The following is a 16,051-nucleotide window of genomic DNA, read 5'->3' on the forward strand; positions in this document are numbered from 1 at the left end:
ATCAATAATCATACCCAAATGTAAATGGCTTAAATACACCCATAAAGACAAAGAGAGTGACGGAATGGATTAAAAAAAAAAAAAAAAAAACCATCAATATGCTGTCTACAAGAGATACACCTTTGACACAAAGACATAAATATATTAAAAATCAAAGGACAGAAAAAATATACCAAGCAAACAGTAACCAAAAGAAGAGCAGGAGTGGCAATACTAATCTCAGATAAAATAGACTTTAAGACAAAATCCACCGTAAAAGGCAGGAAAGGACATTATATAATGATTAAAGGCACAATCCATCAGGAAGACATAACCTTAATAAATATGCACCCAACAGCAGGCCTCCAAAATACATAAAACAAATTTTAACAGCACCGAAAAGAGAAATCAACAGTCCTACAATAATAGTAGGAGACTTCAACACACTGCTCTTAATAAAGGACAGAACATCGAAAGAAACTCAGCAAAGATACAGAAGATCTAAAGGCCGCATCAACCAACTTGGCCTCATAGAAGCGTATAGAACACTCCACTCAACAGCATCAAAGTGTACACTTGCTTCTAATGCACATGGAACATTCTCCAGAATAGACCACGTTTGAGGCCACCAAGCAATCCTCAATAAAATCCAAAACATCAAAATAATACAAAGCATCCCCTCTGATCACATTGCCATAAAAGTAGAAATTAATAACAGGAAGACTAAGGAAAAAGATCAAATACACAGTGTCTTAGTTATTCAGTGGTGTTATAACAGAAATGCCACAAGTGGATGGTTTAACAAAGAGAAATTTATTTTCGCACAGTCTAGAAGGCTAGAAGTCTGAATTCAGGGTGCCAGCTCCAGGGGAAGGCTTTGTCTCCCTGTTTGCTCCGGGGGAAGTTCCTTGTCATCAATCTTTCCAAATCAAGGAGCTTCTCAGCGCAGGGACCTTGGGTCCAAAGGACACATTATTCTCCTGGCTCTTGTTTCTTGGTGGTATGAGGTCACCATGTCTCTCCACTTGCTTCTCTCTTTTATATCTCAAAAGAGATTGGCTGAAATTGTAGATTAATCTTGTAGACTGAGTTTACATAACTGCCACTAATCCCCTCTCATCAACATCATGGAGACAGAATTCACAACACATAGGGAAATCACATCAGATGACAAAATGGTGGACAATCATACAATACTGGGAATCATGACCTAGCCAAGTTGACAGATATTTTGGGGGGACACAATTCAATCCATGACACTGACCCTCTACTTTACCAAGCATAATGTCCTTCTCCAGGGACTGGTCCCTCCTGATAACATGTCCAAAGTATGTGAGACAAAGCATTGCCATCTTCACTTCTAAGGAGCATTCCGACTGAACTTCTTCCAAGACAGATTTGTTCATTTTTCTGGTAGTCCATGGTATATTCGATATTCTTTGCCAACACCATAATGCAAAGGCATCAACTCTTCTTCAGTCTTCCTTATTCATTGTGCAGTTTTCTCATGCATATATCATGCAACTAAAAACACCATGGCTTGGATGACACTCACCTTAGTCCTTAAAGTGACATCTTTGCTTTTTAACACTTTAAAGTAGTCTTTTGCAGCAGATTTGCCCACGTAATGCATCATTTGATTTCTTGACTGCTGCTTCCAAGGGTGTTGATTGTGCATCCAAGTAAAATGAAATCCTTGACAACTTCAGTCTTTTCTCCATTTATCATGATGTTGTAAATTGGTCCAGTTGTGAGGATTTTTGTTTTCATTATGTTGAGATGTAATCCTTACTGAAGGCTGTGGTCTTTGCTCTTCACCAGTAAGTGCTTTAAATCCTCTTCATTTTCCTAAAGCAAGGTTCCGTCATCTGCCTATCTGAGGTTGTTAATGAGCCTTCCTCCAATCCCAATGCTACATTCTTATTCATACAGTTCAGTTTCTTGGATTATTTGTTCAGCATACGTATAGTCCAGCTTCTCCAATTATTTGCTCAGCATAGAGGTAAAGATTATAGCCTAGAAACCCTATGGGGCAGTTCTACTGTGTATATGTGGTCACTGTTAGTCAAAAATTGACTCAATGGCAAATAACAACAACAACATCACATACACGTGCCTATTTACTTTTATTTTATGAAACAGTTAACATTCTAAGCACTTTAAAATGTTCATTCATTTAATCCACACAACAACCCTAAAAGGAAGGTTCTATTATTAATTCCATTTTACAGAAGAGAAAACTGAGGCACAGAGACGCTAAGTGACATGCCCAGGGTTAAACAGGTAAAAAAAAGAAACGATTATCAATTTGACTCTGACTCCTGGCCACCTCATGTGCGTCAGAGTAGAACTGTGCTCCATAGGGTTTACTTATAGTTGATTTTTCAGAAGTAGATTGCCAGGCCTTCCTTCCAAGGTGCCCCTGCGTAGACTTGAACCTCCAATCTTTCAGTGAGCAGCTGAGCGCATTAACCGTTTGCACCATCCAAGACTCCAAGGTTACACACATAGTAAGAGGTAAAGACAGGACACAGCTCTTGGTTCTTGGGGCAAGTTTCTCTAAAGCATATATCTAAGAGGGGAATTGTGGGCTATAGAGTAAAAGAACATCCAGCTTTAGGAGATAATGCCTAATTATTGCCCAGAGAACCAATTACACTCTCACCAGCAATTAAAAGAGCTCCTATTCAAATAGACACATGAGACTATGTTGGCATCTCCTGTCTGAAGGGGTGATGAGAGGTAAGAGAGGGTCAGAACCTGGCCAAATGGACACAAAAAGAAATAGAGGAGGGAAGGAGTGTGCTGTCTCATTAGGGGGCCAGCAATTAGGGGTATGTGCCAAGGTGTTTATAAATTTTTGTATGACATTCCAACTTATTTGTAAACTTTCACTTAAAGCACAACAAAATTTTTTTAAAAACGTAAATGACCTGAGATAATCCTGAAGTAATAAAAATAAGAGAGAGTACATACTGGCTATGTCCTGCTTCCTCATTCTTCACTTCCACTCTAGGCCAAGAATAAAAGAAGGAACAAAATTTAAAATTGATCCCATATATTTCAAAATCATGCTTGCCTTCTATCAGAGGAAGATATTGAATGAGGCAGCTTAAGGCTTCTCTTTCCCCTTATGGATGAGACAGATTCAGACGAAAACACCATGCCTGGAACTTTCTACATGTCTCTTTCATTTGAAAACCTGTGGGATCTGCCCTGAGATTATATATTTATATATTTATATATTTATATATTTATATATTTATATTTCCAAGGGGTATTAAAGGAAGGAAACTGGGGACTTTCTAAGTCACCAGGCAGCACCTCCAAGGTTCCAGTGGGAGAAGCCAAGATGCAGCCGCCTTGGAGGGTATTTGACAGTTTGTGTCAGGAGAACTTGACGTTGGGTGGGTCAGGAATATAACTAGAGTCTGAGCCTAAGCTTTGCAGATCAAGAAATTCAGTTTTTTCCAAAACAATGAGAAGGCTCTGGGAGGACTGACAGATGTTAACTATAGGACAGTATAGACAAGTCAGCTGTTTTCACTTACAATGGAGCTTAATGCTTTCCAGAGACGAGTGTTTCACAGAGGGTTCTGATAGCTAACTTGAGTTACTTTTGCCTCTGGAAAGTATTTTTGGAATACTTATAGATTTCCAGAGTTGGGATTACCAAGTCAATTTATCAGGTTGTGCCACTCACTAAAGCTGTGACTTCAAAATTTGAAAACCTAGAAGAAATGGATGAATTCCTAGAAACACACTACCTACCTAAACTAACACAAACAGAGGCAGAACAACTAAATAGACCCATAACAAAAGAAGAAATTGAAAAGGTAATCAAAAAACTCCCAACCAAAAAAAAAGCCCTGGTCTGACGGCTTCACCGCAGAGTTCTACCAAACTTTCAGAGAAGCGGTAACACCACTACTACTGAAGGTATTTCAGACCACAGAAAAGGACGGAATACTCCCAAGCTCATTCTATGAAGCCAGCATATCCCTGATATCAAAACCAGGTAAAGACACCACAAAAAAAGAAAATTACAGACTTACATCCCTCATGAACTTAGATGCAAAAATCCTCAACAAAATTCTAGCCAATAGAATTCAACAACATATCAAAAACATAATTCACCATGACCAAGTGGGATTCACACCAGGTATGCAGGGATGGTTCAACATTAGAAAAACAATTAACGTAATCCATCATATAAATAAAACCAAAGACAAGAATCACATGATTTTATCAATTGTTGCAGAAAAGGCATTTGACAAAGGTCAACACTCATTCATGATAAAAACTCTCAGTAAAATAGTAATAGAAGGAAAATTCCTCAACATAATAAAGAGCATTTATACAAAGCCAATAGCCAACATCATCCTAAATCGAGAGAGCCTGAAAGCATTCCCCTTGAGAATGGGAACCAGACAAGGATGCCCTTTATCACCACTCTTATTCAACATTGTACTAGAGGTCCTAGCCAGAGTAATTAGGCTAGATAAAGAAATAAAAGGCATCCAGATTGGCAAGGAAGGAGTAAAAGTATCTCTATTTGCAGAAGGCATGATCTTATACACAGAAAACCCTAAGGTATCCTCGAGAAAACTACTGAAACTAATAGAAGAGTTCAGCAGAGTATCGGCATACAAGATAAACATACAAAAATAAGTTGGATTCCTCTACACCAACAAAAAGAACATCAAAGAGGAAATCAATACCATTTACACTAGCCCCCAAGAAGATAAAATACTTAAAAATAAATCTTACCAGAGATGTAAAAGACTTATACAAAGAAAACTACAATACACTTCTGCAAGAAACCAAAAAAGACCTACGTAAGTGGAAAAACATACCTTGCTCTTGGATAGGAAGACTTAACATTATAAAAATGTCTATTCTACCAAAAGCGATCTACAGATTTAATGCAATTCTGATCCAAATTCCAATGACATTTTTTAACGAGCAGGAGAAACAAATCACCAATGCCATATGGAAGGGAAAGAGGCCCTGGAGAAGTAAAGCATTACTGAAAAAGAAGAGCAAAGTGGAAGGTCTTACTCTACCTCATATTAAACCTATTATACCACCACAGTAGTCAAAACAGCCTGGCACTGGTACGACAACAGATACATAGACCAATGGAACAGAATTAAGAATCCAGACATAAATCCATCCATGAAGCAGTTGATATTTCACAAAGGCCCCAAAGCAGTTAAATAGGAAAAAGACAGTCTTTTTAACAAATGGTGCTGGCATAACTGGATATTCCCCTGCAAAAAAATGAAACAAGACCCATGCCTCACTCCATGCACAAAAACGAGCTCAAAATGGATCAAAGACCTAAATATAAAATCTAAAATGATAAAGACCATGGAAGAAAAAATGGGGACAACGTTAGGAGCCCTAATACATGGCATAAACAGTATACAAAACATTACTAACAATGCAGAAGAAAAACCAGATAACTGGGAGCTCCTAAAAATCAAACACCTATGCTCATCCAAAGATTTCACCAAAAGAGTAAAAAGATGACCTACAGAATGGGAAAAAGTTTTTGGCTATGAAATTTCCAGTCAGCGCCTGATCTCTAAAATCTACATGATACTGCAAAGGCTCAACTACAAAAAGACAAATAACCCAATTTAAAAATGGACAAAAGATATGAACAGACACTTCACTAAAGAAGACACTCCGGTAGCTAAGAGATACATGAGGAAATGCTCACGATCATTAGCCATTAGAGAAATGCAAATCAAAACTACAACGAGATTTCATCTCACTCCAACAAGGCTGGCGTTAATCCAAAAAATACAAAATAATAAATGTTGGAGAGGCTGTGGAGAGATTGGAACACTTCTACACTGCTGGTGGGAATGTCAAATGGTACAATCACTTTGGAAATCGATTTGGCGCTTCCTTAAAAAGCTAGAAATAGAATACCATATGATCCAGCAATCCCACTCCTTGGAATATGTCCTAGAGAAATAAGAGCCTTTACATGAACAGATATATGCACACCCATGTTCACTGCAGCACTGCTTACAATGGCAAAGAGATGGAAGCAACCAAGGTGTCCGTCAACACATGAATGGATAAATTATGGTATATTCACACAATAGAATACTACATATTGATAAATAACAGTGATGAATCTGTGAAACATTTCATAACATGGAAGAATCTGGAAGGCATTATGCTCAGTGCAATTAATCACTTGCAAAAGGACAAATATTATATAAGACCAGTATTATAATAACTGGAGAAACAGTTTAAACTGAGAAGAAAACATTCTTTTGTGGTTACGAGACGGGGGAGGGAGGGAGGGTAGGAGACTGAGGAAGGATGGGAGAGGGGTATTCACTAATTAGATAGTAGATAAGAACTACTTTAGGTGACGGGAAAGACAACACAATACAGGCAAGGTCAGCACAACTGGACTAAACCAAAAGCAAAGAAGTTTCTTGAATAAACTGAATGCTTCGAAGGCCAGCGTAGCAGGGGCAGGAGTTTGGGGACCATGGTTTCAGGGGACATCTAAGTCAATTGGCATAATAAAATCTATTAAGAAAACATTCTGCAACCCACTTGGAGAGTGGCATCTGGGGTCTTAAACGCTAGCAAGCAGCCATCTGAGATGCATCAATTGGTCTTAACCCACCTGGATCAAAGGAGAATGAAGAACACCAAGGACACGAGGCAATTACGAGCCCAAGAGACAGAAACGGCCACAAAAACCAGAGACTACATCAGCCTGAGACCAGAAGAACTAGATGGTGCCCGGCTACAACCAATGACTGCCCTTACGGGTAACACAATAGAGAACCCCTGAGGGAGCGGGAGAGCAGTGGGATAAAAAAAAAAAAGATGCAGACCCTCAAATTCTTGTAAAAAGACCAGAGTTAATGGCCTGACTGAGACTAGAAGGACCCTGCTGGACATGGTCCCCAGACCTTCTGTTGGCCCAGGACAGGAACTATTCCCAAGGCTATCTCTTTAGACAGGGATTGGACTGGACAATGGGTTGGAGAAGGATGCTGGTGAGGAGTGAGCTTCTTGGATCAGGTGGACGCTTGAGACCATGTTGGCATCTCCTCCCTGGAAGGGAGATGAGAGGGTAGAGGGGGTGAAATGGACAGGAACAGAGCGAGTGGAGGGAGGGAGCAGGCTGTCTCATTAGGGGGAGAGCAATTGCGAGTATGTAGCAAGGTGTACATAAGTTTTTGTATGAGAGACTGACTTGATTTGTAAACTTTCACTTAAAGCACAATAATTTTTTTAAAAAAACTGTGACTTTGAGAAAGTTAAATTCTCTGTGCCTCAGTTTTATCGTCTATAAAATGGGAGTAATTGTATATACCTCACTGAGTTGTTATGAGAATGTATGTATGTACATAAAGCACATAGCAAATAGTAGCTGGTCATAATAAGATCTCAATAAATAGTAACATCTGGTTATAAAAAAAAAAAAGCTCCTATTGACATACAACCTCTCTAAAAACTGGTTTTGTCAGAATTCCTAACTTTCGCCAATCTAGTAGTTATAAAGTGGTATCCCATTGTATTTTCAATTTGAATTTTCCTGTAATTGGATTTAAGCATCTTTTCACTTGTTCAGGCATGTTTCCTTTTCTTTGAAATATTGATGTCTTTAATGGAGCCAAAGTTATCAATTGTTTATTTCATTTATACTGATTTTGGAGTCTTATGTAAGAAATTCTTCCCCACCCTACAGACATAACAATACTCTCCCATATTTTCTTCTAAAGGCTTTTTTTTTTTTTTTTTAATTTCGCAGATAAATCTTTAGCCTAGATGGAATTGATTTCTACATTTGGTGCGAGGTATGGGTACATTTTCCCCTTTTTTCCCATATGTTAACCAATGGATCCAGAATCATTGATTAAATAGTACCTTCTTTTGCCTAACAAAAGGGACCCCGGTGGCACAGCAGTTAAGCACTCAGCTGTTAACCGGAAAGTCATCGTTTCGAACCCACCAGCCAGTCCCTGGGAGAAAAGATGTGGCAGTCAGCTTCTGTAAAGATTACAGCCTTGGAAACCCTATTGGGCAGTTCTACTCTGTCCTATAGGGTCGCTGAGTCAGAATCAGCCTGAAGGCAATGGGTTTGGTTTTTGGTTAGTTCCTTTTCCCTGATGATCTACAGTTGGATGTTTATGTTGCATTGTGCTGGGCATTTAGCTGGAGAATCTCAATTCCTGTCTAGGTTTCCTGCCTCTGCACCCTAGCTATGATCAAGCCCTGACCTCAGATATTCTACGCCTGGAGGTAACTCCAAACATGTGTCCTGTGGGACGGGGGGGTCCCCGGACCTGAGGTTGAAGGTTTCCTTCTCCTACATGCACGCACAAAGGCACACACGATGCCCCTGAGACCTGTGTGCGCATGCATCATGCACACATGCACAAGCTTGACAGACACGTGCCCTGTCACTCACCCCGCCTTCTGCTCAGGGGGCATGCCGGGAGGAACTGTATTCTGTTGCTTATCTGCTCCTCCCCAGCTTCCTCTGCCCGGATTCTCAGTGGCCTGGAGTGCTGGGAGGCGGCTGGTGCACTTGGCTTCTGAAGACCACTCAGATAAAGAGAGGAAATGCGGTCATCAGCTTGAAGAATGCTAGAGATTTGGGGCTGCAGCTCCCAGAAGCCACTCCTGATCTACGCCCTCGGTCTCTCCCTGGACCGCCCTCGGCTGTTCCCTGTGAGACCGCAAAGGCCTCCTGAAATGTCCCCCTTTAGGGACTGGGGCCTGCCCATAGTCCTTCTCACCCTGCTCTGCTGCCCAGGTGAGTGGGTGCCTGGGGTTCCTGACGCGGCACATGCCAGCCCAGAAGGTGGGGTGGACAGGGGCTCAATGGGGCTGCCCCACTCCCATAGCCTTGAGTTGAGACCAGGGGTCTCAGCTTCAAAGTCACTCAGGCTTTGTACACAAAGGCTGTGACGCCATGGGTACAGGACGCTGGGCCAGCCTGGCTTCCTCTTCCCACAGGCCTGTATAGCATGTGGGAGGTCGTGGCCTTTTGGATACCAGGCTGGACAGGCCTGTAGTTTTGTGGCGTACGGATGTGGCAGGTTGAGGCTGAATTGTGGGCTGGGTGGGGTCTCAGGAAGTGAAGGGACATTGGGGTTCAGGGAAAGGTGAAGACAGACCCCTATCTGGCTGTCAGACACGGCCTAGGGCACAAGGAGGGGCAGCAGAGGGCACTGCCCTGCTGGCTGTGGACAAATCGAAAATGAAACCTCTTTTCCACTGGGCCTCCAGGCATGTGAAGGAAACCTCCATCATGCCCTGGGAGGCGGCTCCCTCTGTCTAGACATGGGATGGCAAGGCCTGAACAGGGTGGGCCATTCCTGGGGTTTCTTCTTGGGCCCCTGACCCTTGATCCAGAGCGCCAGCTATGCGCAGCTCCACTGAGCAGGACAGCAGGCACACCTTGCCAGGCGGACACTGACCAGTGTTTTTGGTCTTCCAGGGTCTGGTGAGGAAGCATTTGTCGTATACATGTCACCAGAGCAGGTGGTGGCTGAGCCCAATGGGTCCTTGGAGGTCAACTGCAGCACAAACTGTTCCCAGCCACAATTGGGGGGTCTGGAGACCAGCCTAACCAAGACTGTACTGGATGATCAGCCTCAGTGGAAGCGGTTCTTGGTCTCAAACATCTCCCAGGACACAAGCCTCGAATGCTACTTCACCTGCTCAGAGAAGCAGCTGTCCAAGAATGCCACTGTCAGCGTGTATCGTGAGTGGCTGCACTCTGGGGTCCTCCTCTGCCACAGGGCAGAATCTTGTCTATTGAATGTAGGCAAAGCTGCTCTCTGTCACTGCTCCTGGGCACTGTCCTCATGGCCCTGGCCTCCCTGAGCTCCCAGGGTGACAAGGAGTAGGACCCAGACAAGGTGGCTCAGAGTCTGCTCACACTCTTTACGGGCGTCCCTGAGCCTGCTGGCATCTCAGGAGCAGGCCACCGACACTTGAGTCTTGCTCAGAGGAGGACAATCTAATCCAAACCAAAACCAAACCTGTTGCTGTCAGGTCGATTCTGACTCATAGCAACCCTACAGGACAGAGTAGAACTGCCCCACAGGGTTTCCACAGAGTTCCTGGTGGATTCAAACTGCCACCTTTTGGTTAGCAGCCATAGCTCTTAACCACTCACTATACCACCAGGGTCTAACCAAGATGTACACAAATTCAAACGTTGTTCCCCAACACAGTGTTCACAGTCTCCTCCCAGATCAGTACCAGCTCCATCAACAGAGCAGCCCAGGCCACCCACCCCAGCAGTGGGGCATCATCCAGACAGCTGGGCCAGCCCTTCAATGGCCCCTTACCCCAAAGCAGCTGAGGTCTCACCCGGTATTTTTATCTTCCCCTTGTGGGCCCTTGGGAAACGTGTGACTGTCACACACGCACCCACCCATGACCCCTGAAAACCCTCCAGATAAGGCCAGGATTCTCTCAATTATCTTGGCACTAAGGGTATCACTTGGGTCCTCCCCATTCCAACATCAGTAGATCAAATGAAGAGAAAGATGTCCTAAATCTAACATATTATCCTGGGGTGGGGGCAGGGGGGTGAGTGGAGGCAGAGTATTCTAGTTCAAAAAGGAATCCACAGTACCACCAGGTGCCCTATTTAATAAGGAATCATGGCAGTTATGAACCCGATCTTGTGGAACAATGACCGGTCTAACTCCAGCCCCCGCGTCTTGAGTGAAAAACTTCACCATTCACCTACTAATTCCAGCAGCTCTTCCCTCCAAGTCTTTCTCAACATAATTACTCAATTGTTTCATTTTTGAACATTCTATTTAATTCCTCGAGGGGAGGGAGACAGATCCAAACTTTCATATCTTCCCAGTTGGCTGTACAATTTCTGGACCTTCTCTTTGTAGATGCCTGAGCACCTCCGTTTTGTTCATTCCCGAAGCCATTATGTCAGAAAAGCCACCACCAAGTATATTCTTTACCTGCACTGCTTCCTTCTTCCTTTCCCTGCACTGCAGAGCAGACAGGCCCCAGCCCTCTTCCTTCCACCAAGTCCAGCCAGGGATCAGAGAATGCCCCGGTGGCAGGGCTGGCCCTGGTCTGGCGGGGGTTGCTGGGACTGCACCCCAACCCTGACCTGACTCCCTTCATTTCTCCCCACAGACCCTCCAAAGCAGGTGATGCTGAAGCTGCGGCCCACCCGGGTGGCCATGGGGCAATCCTTCATCATTGAGTGCAAGGTGCCCACTGTGGCACCCCTCAGGAGTCTTACCCTCACCCTGCTCCGTGGCAATGAAATGCTGCACAACCAGACCTTTGAGCAGGCAACAGCTGCCCCCGAAGAAGCCGTAGCCATACGGAATGTCACAGCTCACTGGGAGGACGGCCACCACAACTTCTTGTGCCGGGCGGAGCTGGACCTGCGCTCTCTCGGCGGCAGCATCATTAGCAGTGTCTCGGAGCCCCAGGCATTGGAGGTCTATGGTGAGTGGGAGCCAAGGGGCCTGGAGAGGGCAACCACTCCCAGCCCTTTAGGGGAAAATCCCTGCCCTGCTCTCTGCTGGCTCGGGAGGCAGAAACCAGCATCTCCACATTTAACTCCAGAGCTTTCCCTTCCTCTTCCTGTTCCCCGAAGCTCTCTCCCAACTCCCCAACTTGGACCCTGGCTGTTCCAGAGGCCAAGCTATTCTAGGAGAGCTAGACTAGTTGCTTGGCCTTTACCAAGCTGGGTGAACTCGACCAAGAGTCCCTGGGTAGTGCAGTTAAGATGCTCAGCTGTTAACCAAAAGGTTCGAAGTTCAAGTCCATCCAGTGGCATCTCAGAAGAAACGCCTACTTCCAAAAACTCAGCCACTGAAAACCCTGTGGAGCGCAGTTCTACTGTAGCACACGTGGGGTCGTCCTGAGCCAAAGTTGACTCTGTGACAACTGCTAATTAGACCTTGACCAAGTCATTCTCCTCGTTCTGGCCTTGGCTCCTCTTGACAATGAGTTGGCCCGGCTAACTTCCAAGGTCCCCTGTAACTCTGCTGTCCTGTGATTCTGGGCAGCCGAGTTGCTTGCTGTCTTTGGGGGACTTGGCATGAAACTCACTCAGCTCTGCCCAAGGAAGACTTGGTCTGGATCACACCACCCTCCAGGCCATGGTGTCCAGTAACCACATGCTAGCCCCAGGGCTGGCGACAGGTACACATCTGTCCTCACAGTCTGACAGAGGCCTGGCTGGTGGTCCTGACCCCAGCACACTCTTCTAGATGATACTTTTGGGGCAGACATCATGCACCGTTCCTCTCTGTACACAGGGTGACTGCAGCATGGATGAGTGGGCAGGTTGGGGACAGGTTGATCTCCTGGGACCAGAGACTTCTAAGGCTACTGCTCCCTCCTCCCCAGGCCTTGAACAGAACAACCAGATGGTCATCATCATCACAGTCGTGTCAGTGCTGCTGTTCCTGTTTGTGACGTCTGTCCTGCTGCGTTTCTTCAGACAGCACCAGCACCAGAAGAGGACAGGTGCCTATGGGGTACAAGAAGCCTGGCAAAGGCTGCAAAGGGCCTACCGGACACCGCCAGCATGAGTGGCAGGGCCATGGCCATGGTGGTGGCCTCTGGACCTCAGTGCGCTTCCTAAGGGTTGTGGCCAGCCCTGGCTGAAGAAATGCATGACTAACAGCAACTTGGGGACATTTCCTTTCCTAGTCTGAATACTAACACCTGGACTTAATTGTGTGCCCTCAATGTCTTATTCTGGGATAATACCCAACACCAGTAGGGGTGGATTTATCTCCCTCGGCTTTCCTCCCACCCTTTCCTTCACAGGGGCTCTACCAGAGCCTCAGTCAGCCCAGGCTCTGGGGAGGCCCCCTGTTGTCCAGCACAGGCACCAGAGCCCTCCCCACCCATTTAGCCCTGAGTGACTCTTTTCCCTGAGGGAGGGTGGGGGAAAGGCACCCTGGCCCGATGGGGCAGAGAGCTGCTCCGTTCCCACTCAGCTTCCAGGACCTCAGGCTCTCTAGGTTGGAGTAGGACATAGCTGCTGAGCTCTCTGTTCTGCCAACAATGCCAACTTCCTGGGGTGGGGGCAGGGCGCCAAGGGAGCTGGCTCAGCCCCAGGGCCATCCCCAGCCAGGCTTCTCCCCACTTGCTATGAGCCCCTCTACCCATCACTCTAGGCCTTCAAAAGCTGTGGAAAACAGAAGTGGTACCCTGCCCCCCTCCCATTCTTAGGCCAACAGGAGACCCTGAGCTTTGTCAGCGCAGAGCGTGGGGTAAGGAACGAAATTAAGGGTAGGGCACTGGTTCCCAGGCCTCCCCTCTTCTAGACAGGAACCAGTGGGGCAGAGTTGGGCTTTTGTGTGGCTGCCAGGCCCTGGGTGGTGGTCTAGAAGGCTCTCATCCCAGAGCCAAGGTCAGTCTGCTAAGGATCACAGTGAGGTGCAGGGGGGGCTGATTTAGCTGGAGGAGAGGGTGGGTGGGTTCAGGGCGGAAGCACAGGCCACAGGCACATGGAGGCCCAGGGTGCCTTCCACCCTCTGACGAAGCTGGCACAGGTCCAGGGCCAGCATCCATCCTCATGGCAGGCTCTCAGCGTCATAGTAATCTGGAGGAGACACAGCATCCTCACCTTTTCTCCCTCCTGCCTCAGTGGACCTCATGGTGAGGTAGGCACTTCCCCCTGCCCCACCGCCATGGCATCTGGCCTCTCTGGTCTCGTGATCCACTCTAGGCCTGCACCCCACCGCCTACCCACCCGGTCCCCTACCTGAAGCCGGGAGCACATCTACACCCACAGTCCCAGTGGCGCTGGGGAGTGGGGGCGGGGGCACAGCTCTCCTGTGATGGGGGAGATGAAGGACCCTATCAGAGGTCCAGGGGTGGCCTCGGGGATTTCATCCATGAGCATCTCCACCCACCCCCAAACCCTGATGAGCTCTTCTAGCCCCACCCCAGAGCAGGGCCCTGGCAGCATACAGACCCCAGGCTCACTTACACCTCCCTCTTCCTGGGGGCAGGAGTACGGGGCTGAATCCTGGGGGTGGCCTGCAGGTGGGACTGCCATGAGGGAGGGGGTAGGAGAGGGGCTGGCCAGGGCAGCAGAGGGCCCAGGGTGGGCAGCGAGCAGGGCAAGTAGTGGTGGTGGACCACCAGAGGCCCTTCCTCCTGGATCTCCAGCTCTTCCTCCTCCTCAGGCTCCTGGTGACTCTCCAGGTAGACCTGGGGATTGTGGGAAAGGGGGAGGTGCGAAGATGATGACACAGGATCAGGCTCTCCCTCCCCCACTCCTCTGTTCCCTTAAACAATTTCTTCAGATCCACACTGTAATCACGGCTACTGTTTATTGAGCATCTCCCACCTGTGAGCAAGGCACTGTGTAGACATTTATTCCTTATTTTGCAGATGGCTAAACTGAGGCTCAAAGAGGTTGAATAACTTGTCTAAGTTCACCTAGCTCTGGCCCAGGCTCCATGGCTGTGGTCTCAGTCCACATGAGCTCCTCCTCGGGGGCCAGCCCTGGCCAGTGGTTTGAGAAGCTCCTGCTAGTTCCGGTAATTCTCATAGCTTGGCTCAAGAGTAAAGTGGAAAAAAAAAAAAATCAGTAAACATGGTAAGAACTCATTTTTGTTTAAAAAACCATGTATGTATGTGTGCAGATAGATAGATATAGATATCTCTGTCAAGATACCAAGCCTAAAACCAGCCCAGTGCTGTCGAGTTGATTCTGACTCATAACTACCCTGTAGGACAGAGTAGAACTGCCCCATAGAGTTTCCAAGGACCGTCTGGTGGATTTGAACTGCGGACCCTTTGGTTAGCAGCCGTAGCACTTAAACACTACGCCACCAGGGTTTCCCTCTCAAGATAATAGATCTATAAATTTCTCTTTATAAAGAAAGATATAGATAGATTTATAGATCTATTTCTAGAGAGCTGTAGAGAAGCTGTTGGAGCCCCCCCATGCCCCTCAGCCTCCCAGGGGTCTCCTACAGATGGTACCTGCACATACCCCTAGTCTCCCCTCCTGAAGACATTTTCTGGCCACAAGGAGAGACAGGCTAGAAGTCGCCCCAGGAGCAACCTTGAACCAATTAGAGATGGGAGTTGATGGATGAACTCCCCAGCCTCCTCACTTCAGACATGTGCTCCACAGTCCCTCAGAGGATCCCCAGTAGGCTGGCATTCCAGTTGCCCCTGGGGTAGGCTCCTGGTGAACTCGTACTTCATTGGCTTTTCTTCTTTCCTGTCACTTCCCTGGACCCTCACAGTGCCTTCTGGGATCTCCTTCCAAATAAACTGCTTGCTCCCAAATCATTATCTGAGGGTGTATTTTGGGGGGAATCCAAACTAAGGCACCAGTCTCGTGCCTTCGTCCAGGCTGCTGAAAACTCCTAGGGGAAAAACCACTCTAATAGTTTTATAATAAATGTGTGTTCAGAGATGTGAAATATTGAAGTAAACATTTAAGAAAATTCGTAATGGGGTAAATTGAGGCAAAGTTGGAGGCAGAAGGCCAGCAAGGAGGCTGCTCCCTCATTCAGCTAAAAGGAAGCCCAGAGCAGGCTGGAGGTGGCTGTGGAAAGCAGAGAGAAAGAGATGATAATTTCAAAACCTCAGATATAGCATTGCATGTTAACCCTACTTGAAACTTACATTTTGGGAAGGGAGGTTCACGTCCCCAGCTTCTGGTGTTCAGTTAGTGTTGTCAAAGGAGACAGAAACATTTGCCATTTGGAAAAAATGAAAAGCCACACACTTCTCTGATTGAGCTACTTTGGTTATAGAATGTCTAACATCAGTCCAACGCAGTGGAGGAGTTGGCTTTCTGGTCACTTACCCTGCCTACTACTATTTTGCTTGAGGCGTTGAACACTCCATCTATTTCTTTTTCATTTTTCCTCAGTTGGGACTCTTGTTTGCCTCTTTGGGGTTTTTTTTTTTTTAGTGTCCCAAAAAAGCATGTACCGAAAGTCTTTCCCTTTGCCTTGGTAAATCTATTTCTGGGAATAACATGGAAAAAGTTTATACTCAAATGTGTTCATCACAGTGTTATTTTTGTGAGCTGAAA

At 46.3% G+C, this 16,051-nt stretch overlaps 1 protein-coding gene across 3 annotated transcripts; it reads left to right on the top strand.

Moving 5' to 3' along the window:
• The first annotated feature begins 8,487 nt into the window (after positions 1-8,487).
• LOC100668478 (intercellular adhesion molecule 2) lies at positions 8,488-14,628 on the top strand. 3 transcript variants are annotated; one of them, XM_003417220.4, is made up of 4 exons: positions 8,495-8,785; positions 9,473-9,739; positions 11,152-11,472; positions 12,382-14,628. In XM_003417220.4, the coding sequence occupies exons 1-4, from the start codon at positions 8,614-8,616 to the stop codon at positions 12,564-12,566; spliced, it is 945 nt and encodes a 314-aa protein (XP_003417268.3). In that variant the 5' UTR covers positions 8,495-8,613; the 3' UTR covers positions 12,567-14,628. The 3 variants fall into 3 exon arrangements, with proteins under 3 accessions (XP_023412765.2, XP_003417268.3, XP_023412766.2); XM_023556998.2 differs by having other exon boundaries at positions 12,291-12,404; XM_023556997.2 differs by lacking the exon at positions 12,382-14,628 and having other exon boundaries at positions 8,488-8,785; positions 11,152-12,278.
• The last annotated feature ends 1,423 nt before the right edge of the window (positions 14,629-16,051 follow it).

The sequence above is a fragment of the Loxodonta africana genome, chromosome 18 (genome assembly GCF_030014295.1).
Source record: "Loxodonta africana isolate mLoxAfr1 chromosome 18, mLoxAfr1.hap2, whole genome shotgun sequence".
Lineage (NCBI taxonomy): Eukaryota > Metazoa > Chordata > Mammalia > Proboscidea > Elephantidae > Loxodonta > Loxodonta africana.

Excerpts from the sequence above, each read along its gene's own strand:
- LOC100668478 (XM_023556997.2), top strand. The coding sequence starts at position 8,614 with ATGCTAGAGATTTGGGGCTGCAGCTCCCAGAAGCCACTCCTGATCTAC. Across the intron at positions 8,786-9,472 it reads CACCCTGCTCTGCTGCCCAG|GGTCTGGTGAGGAAGCATTT; the intron begins GTGAGTGGGTGC and ends TTGGTCTTCCAG. Across the intron at positions 9,740-11,151 it reads TGCCACTGTCAGCGTGTATC|ACCCTCCAAAGCAGGTGATG; the intron begins GTGAGTGGCTGC and ends TTCTCCCCACAG.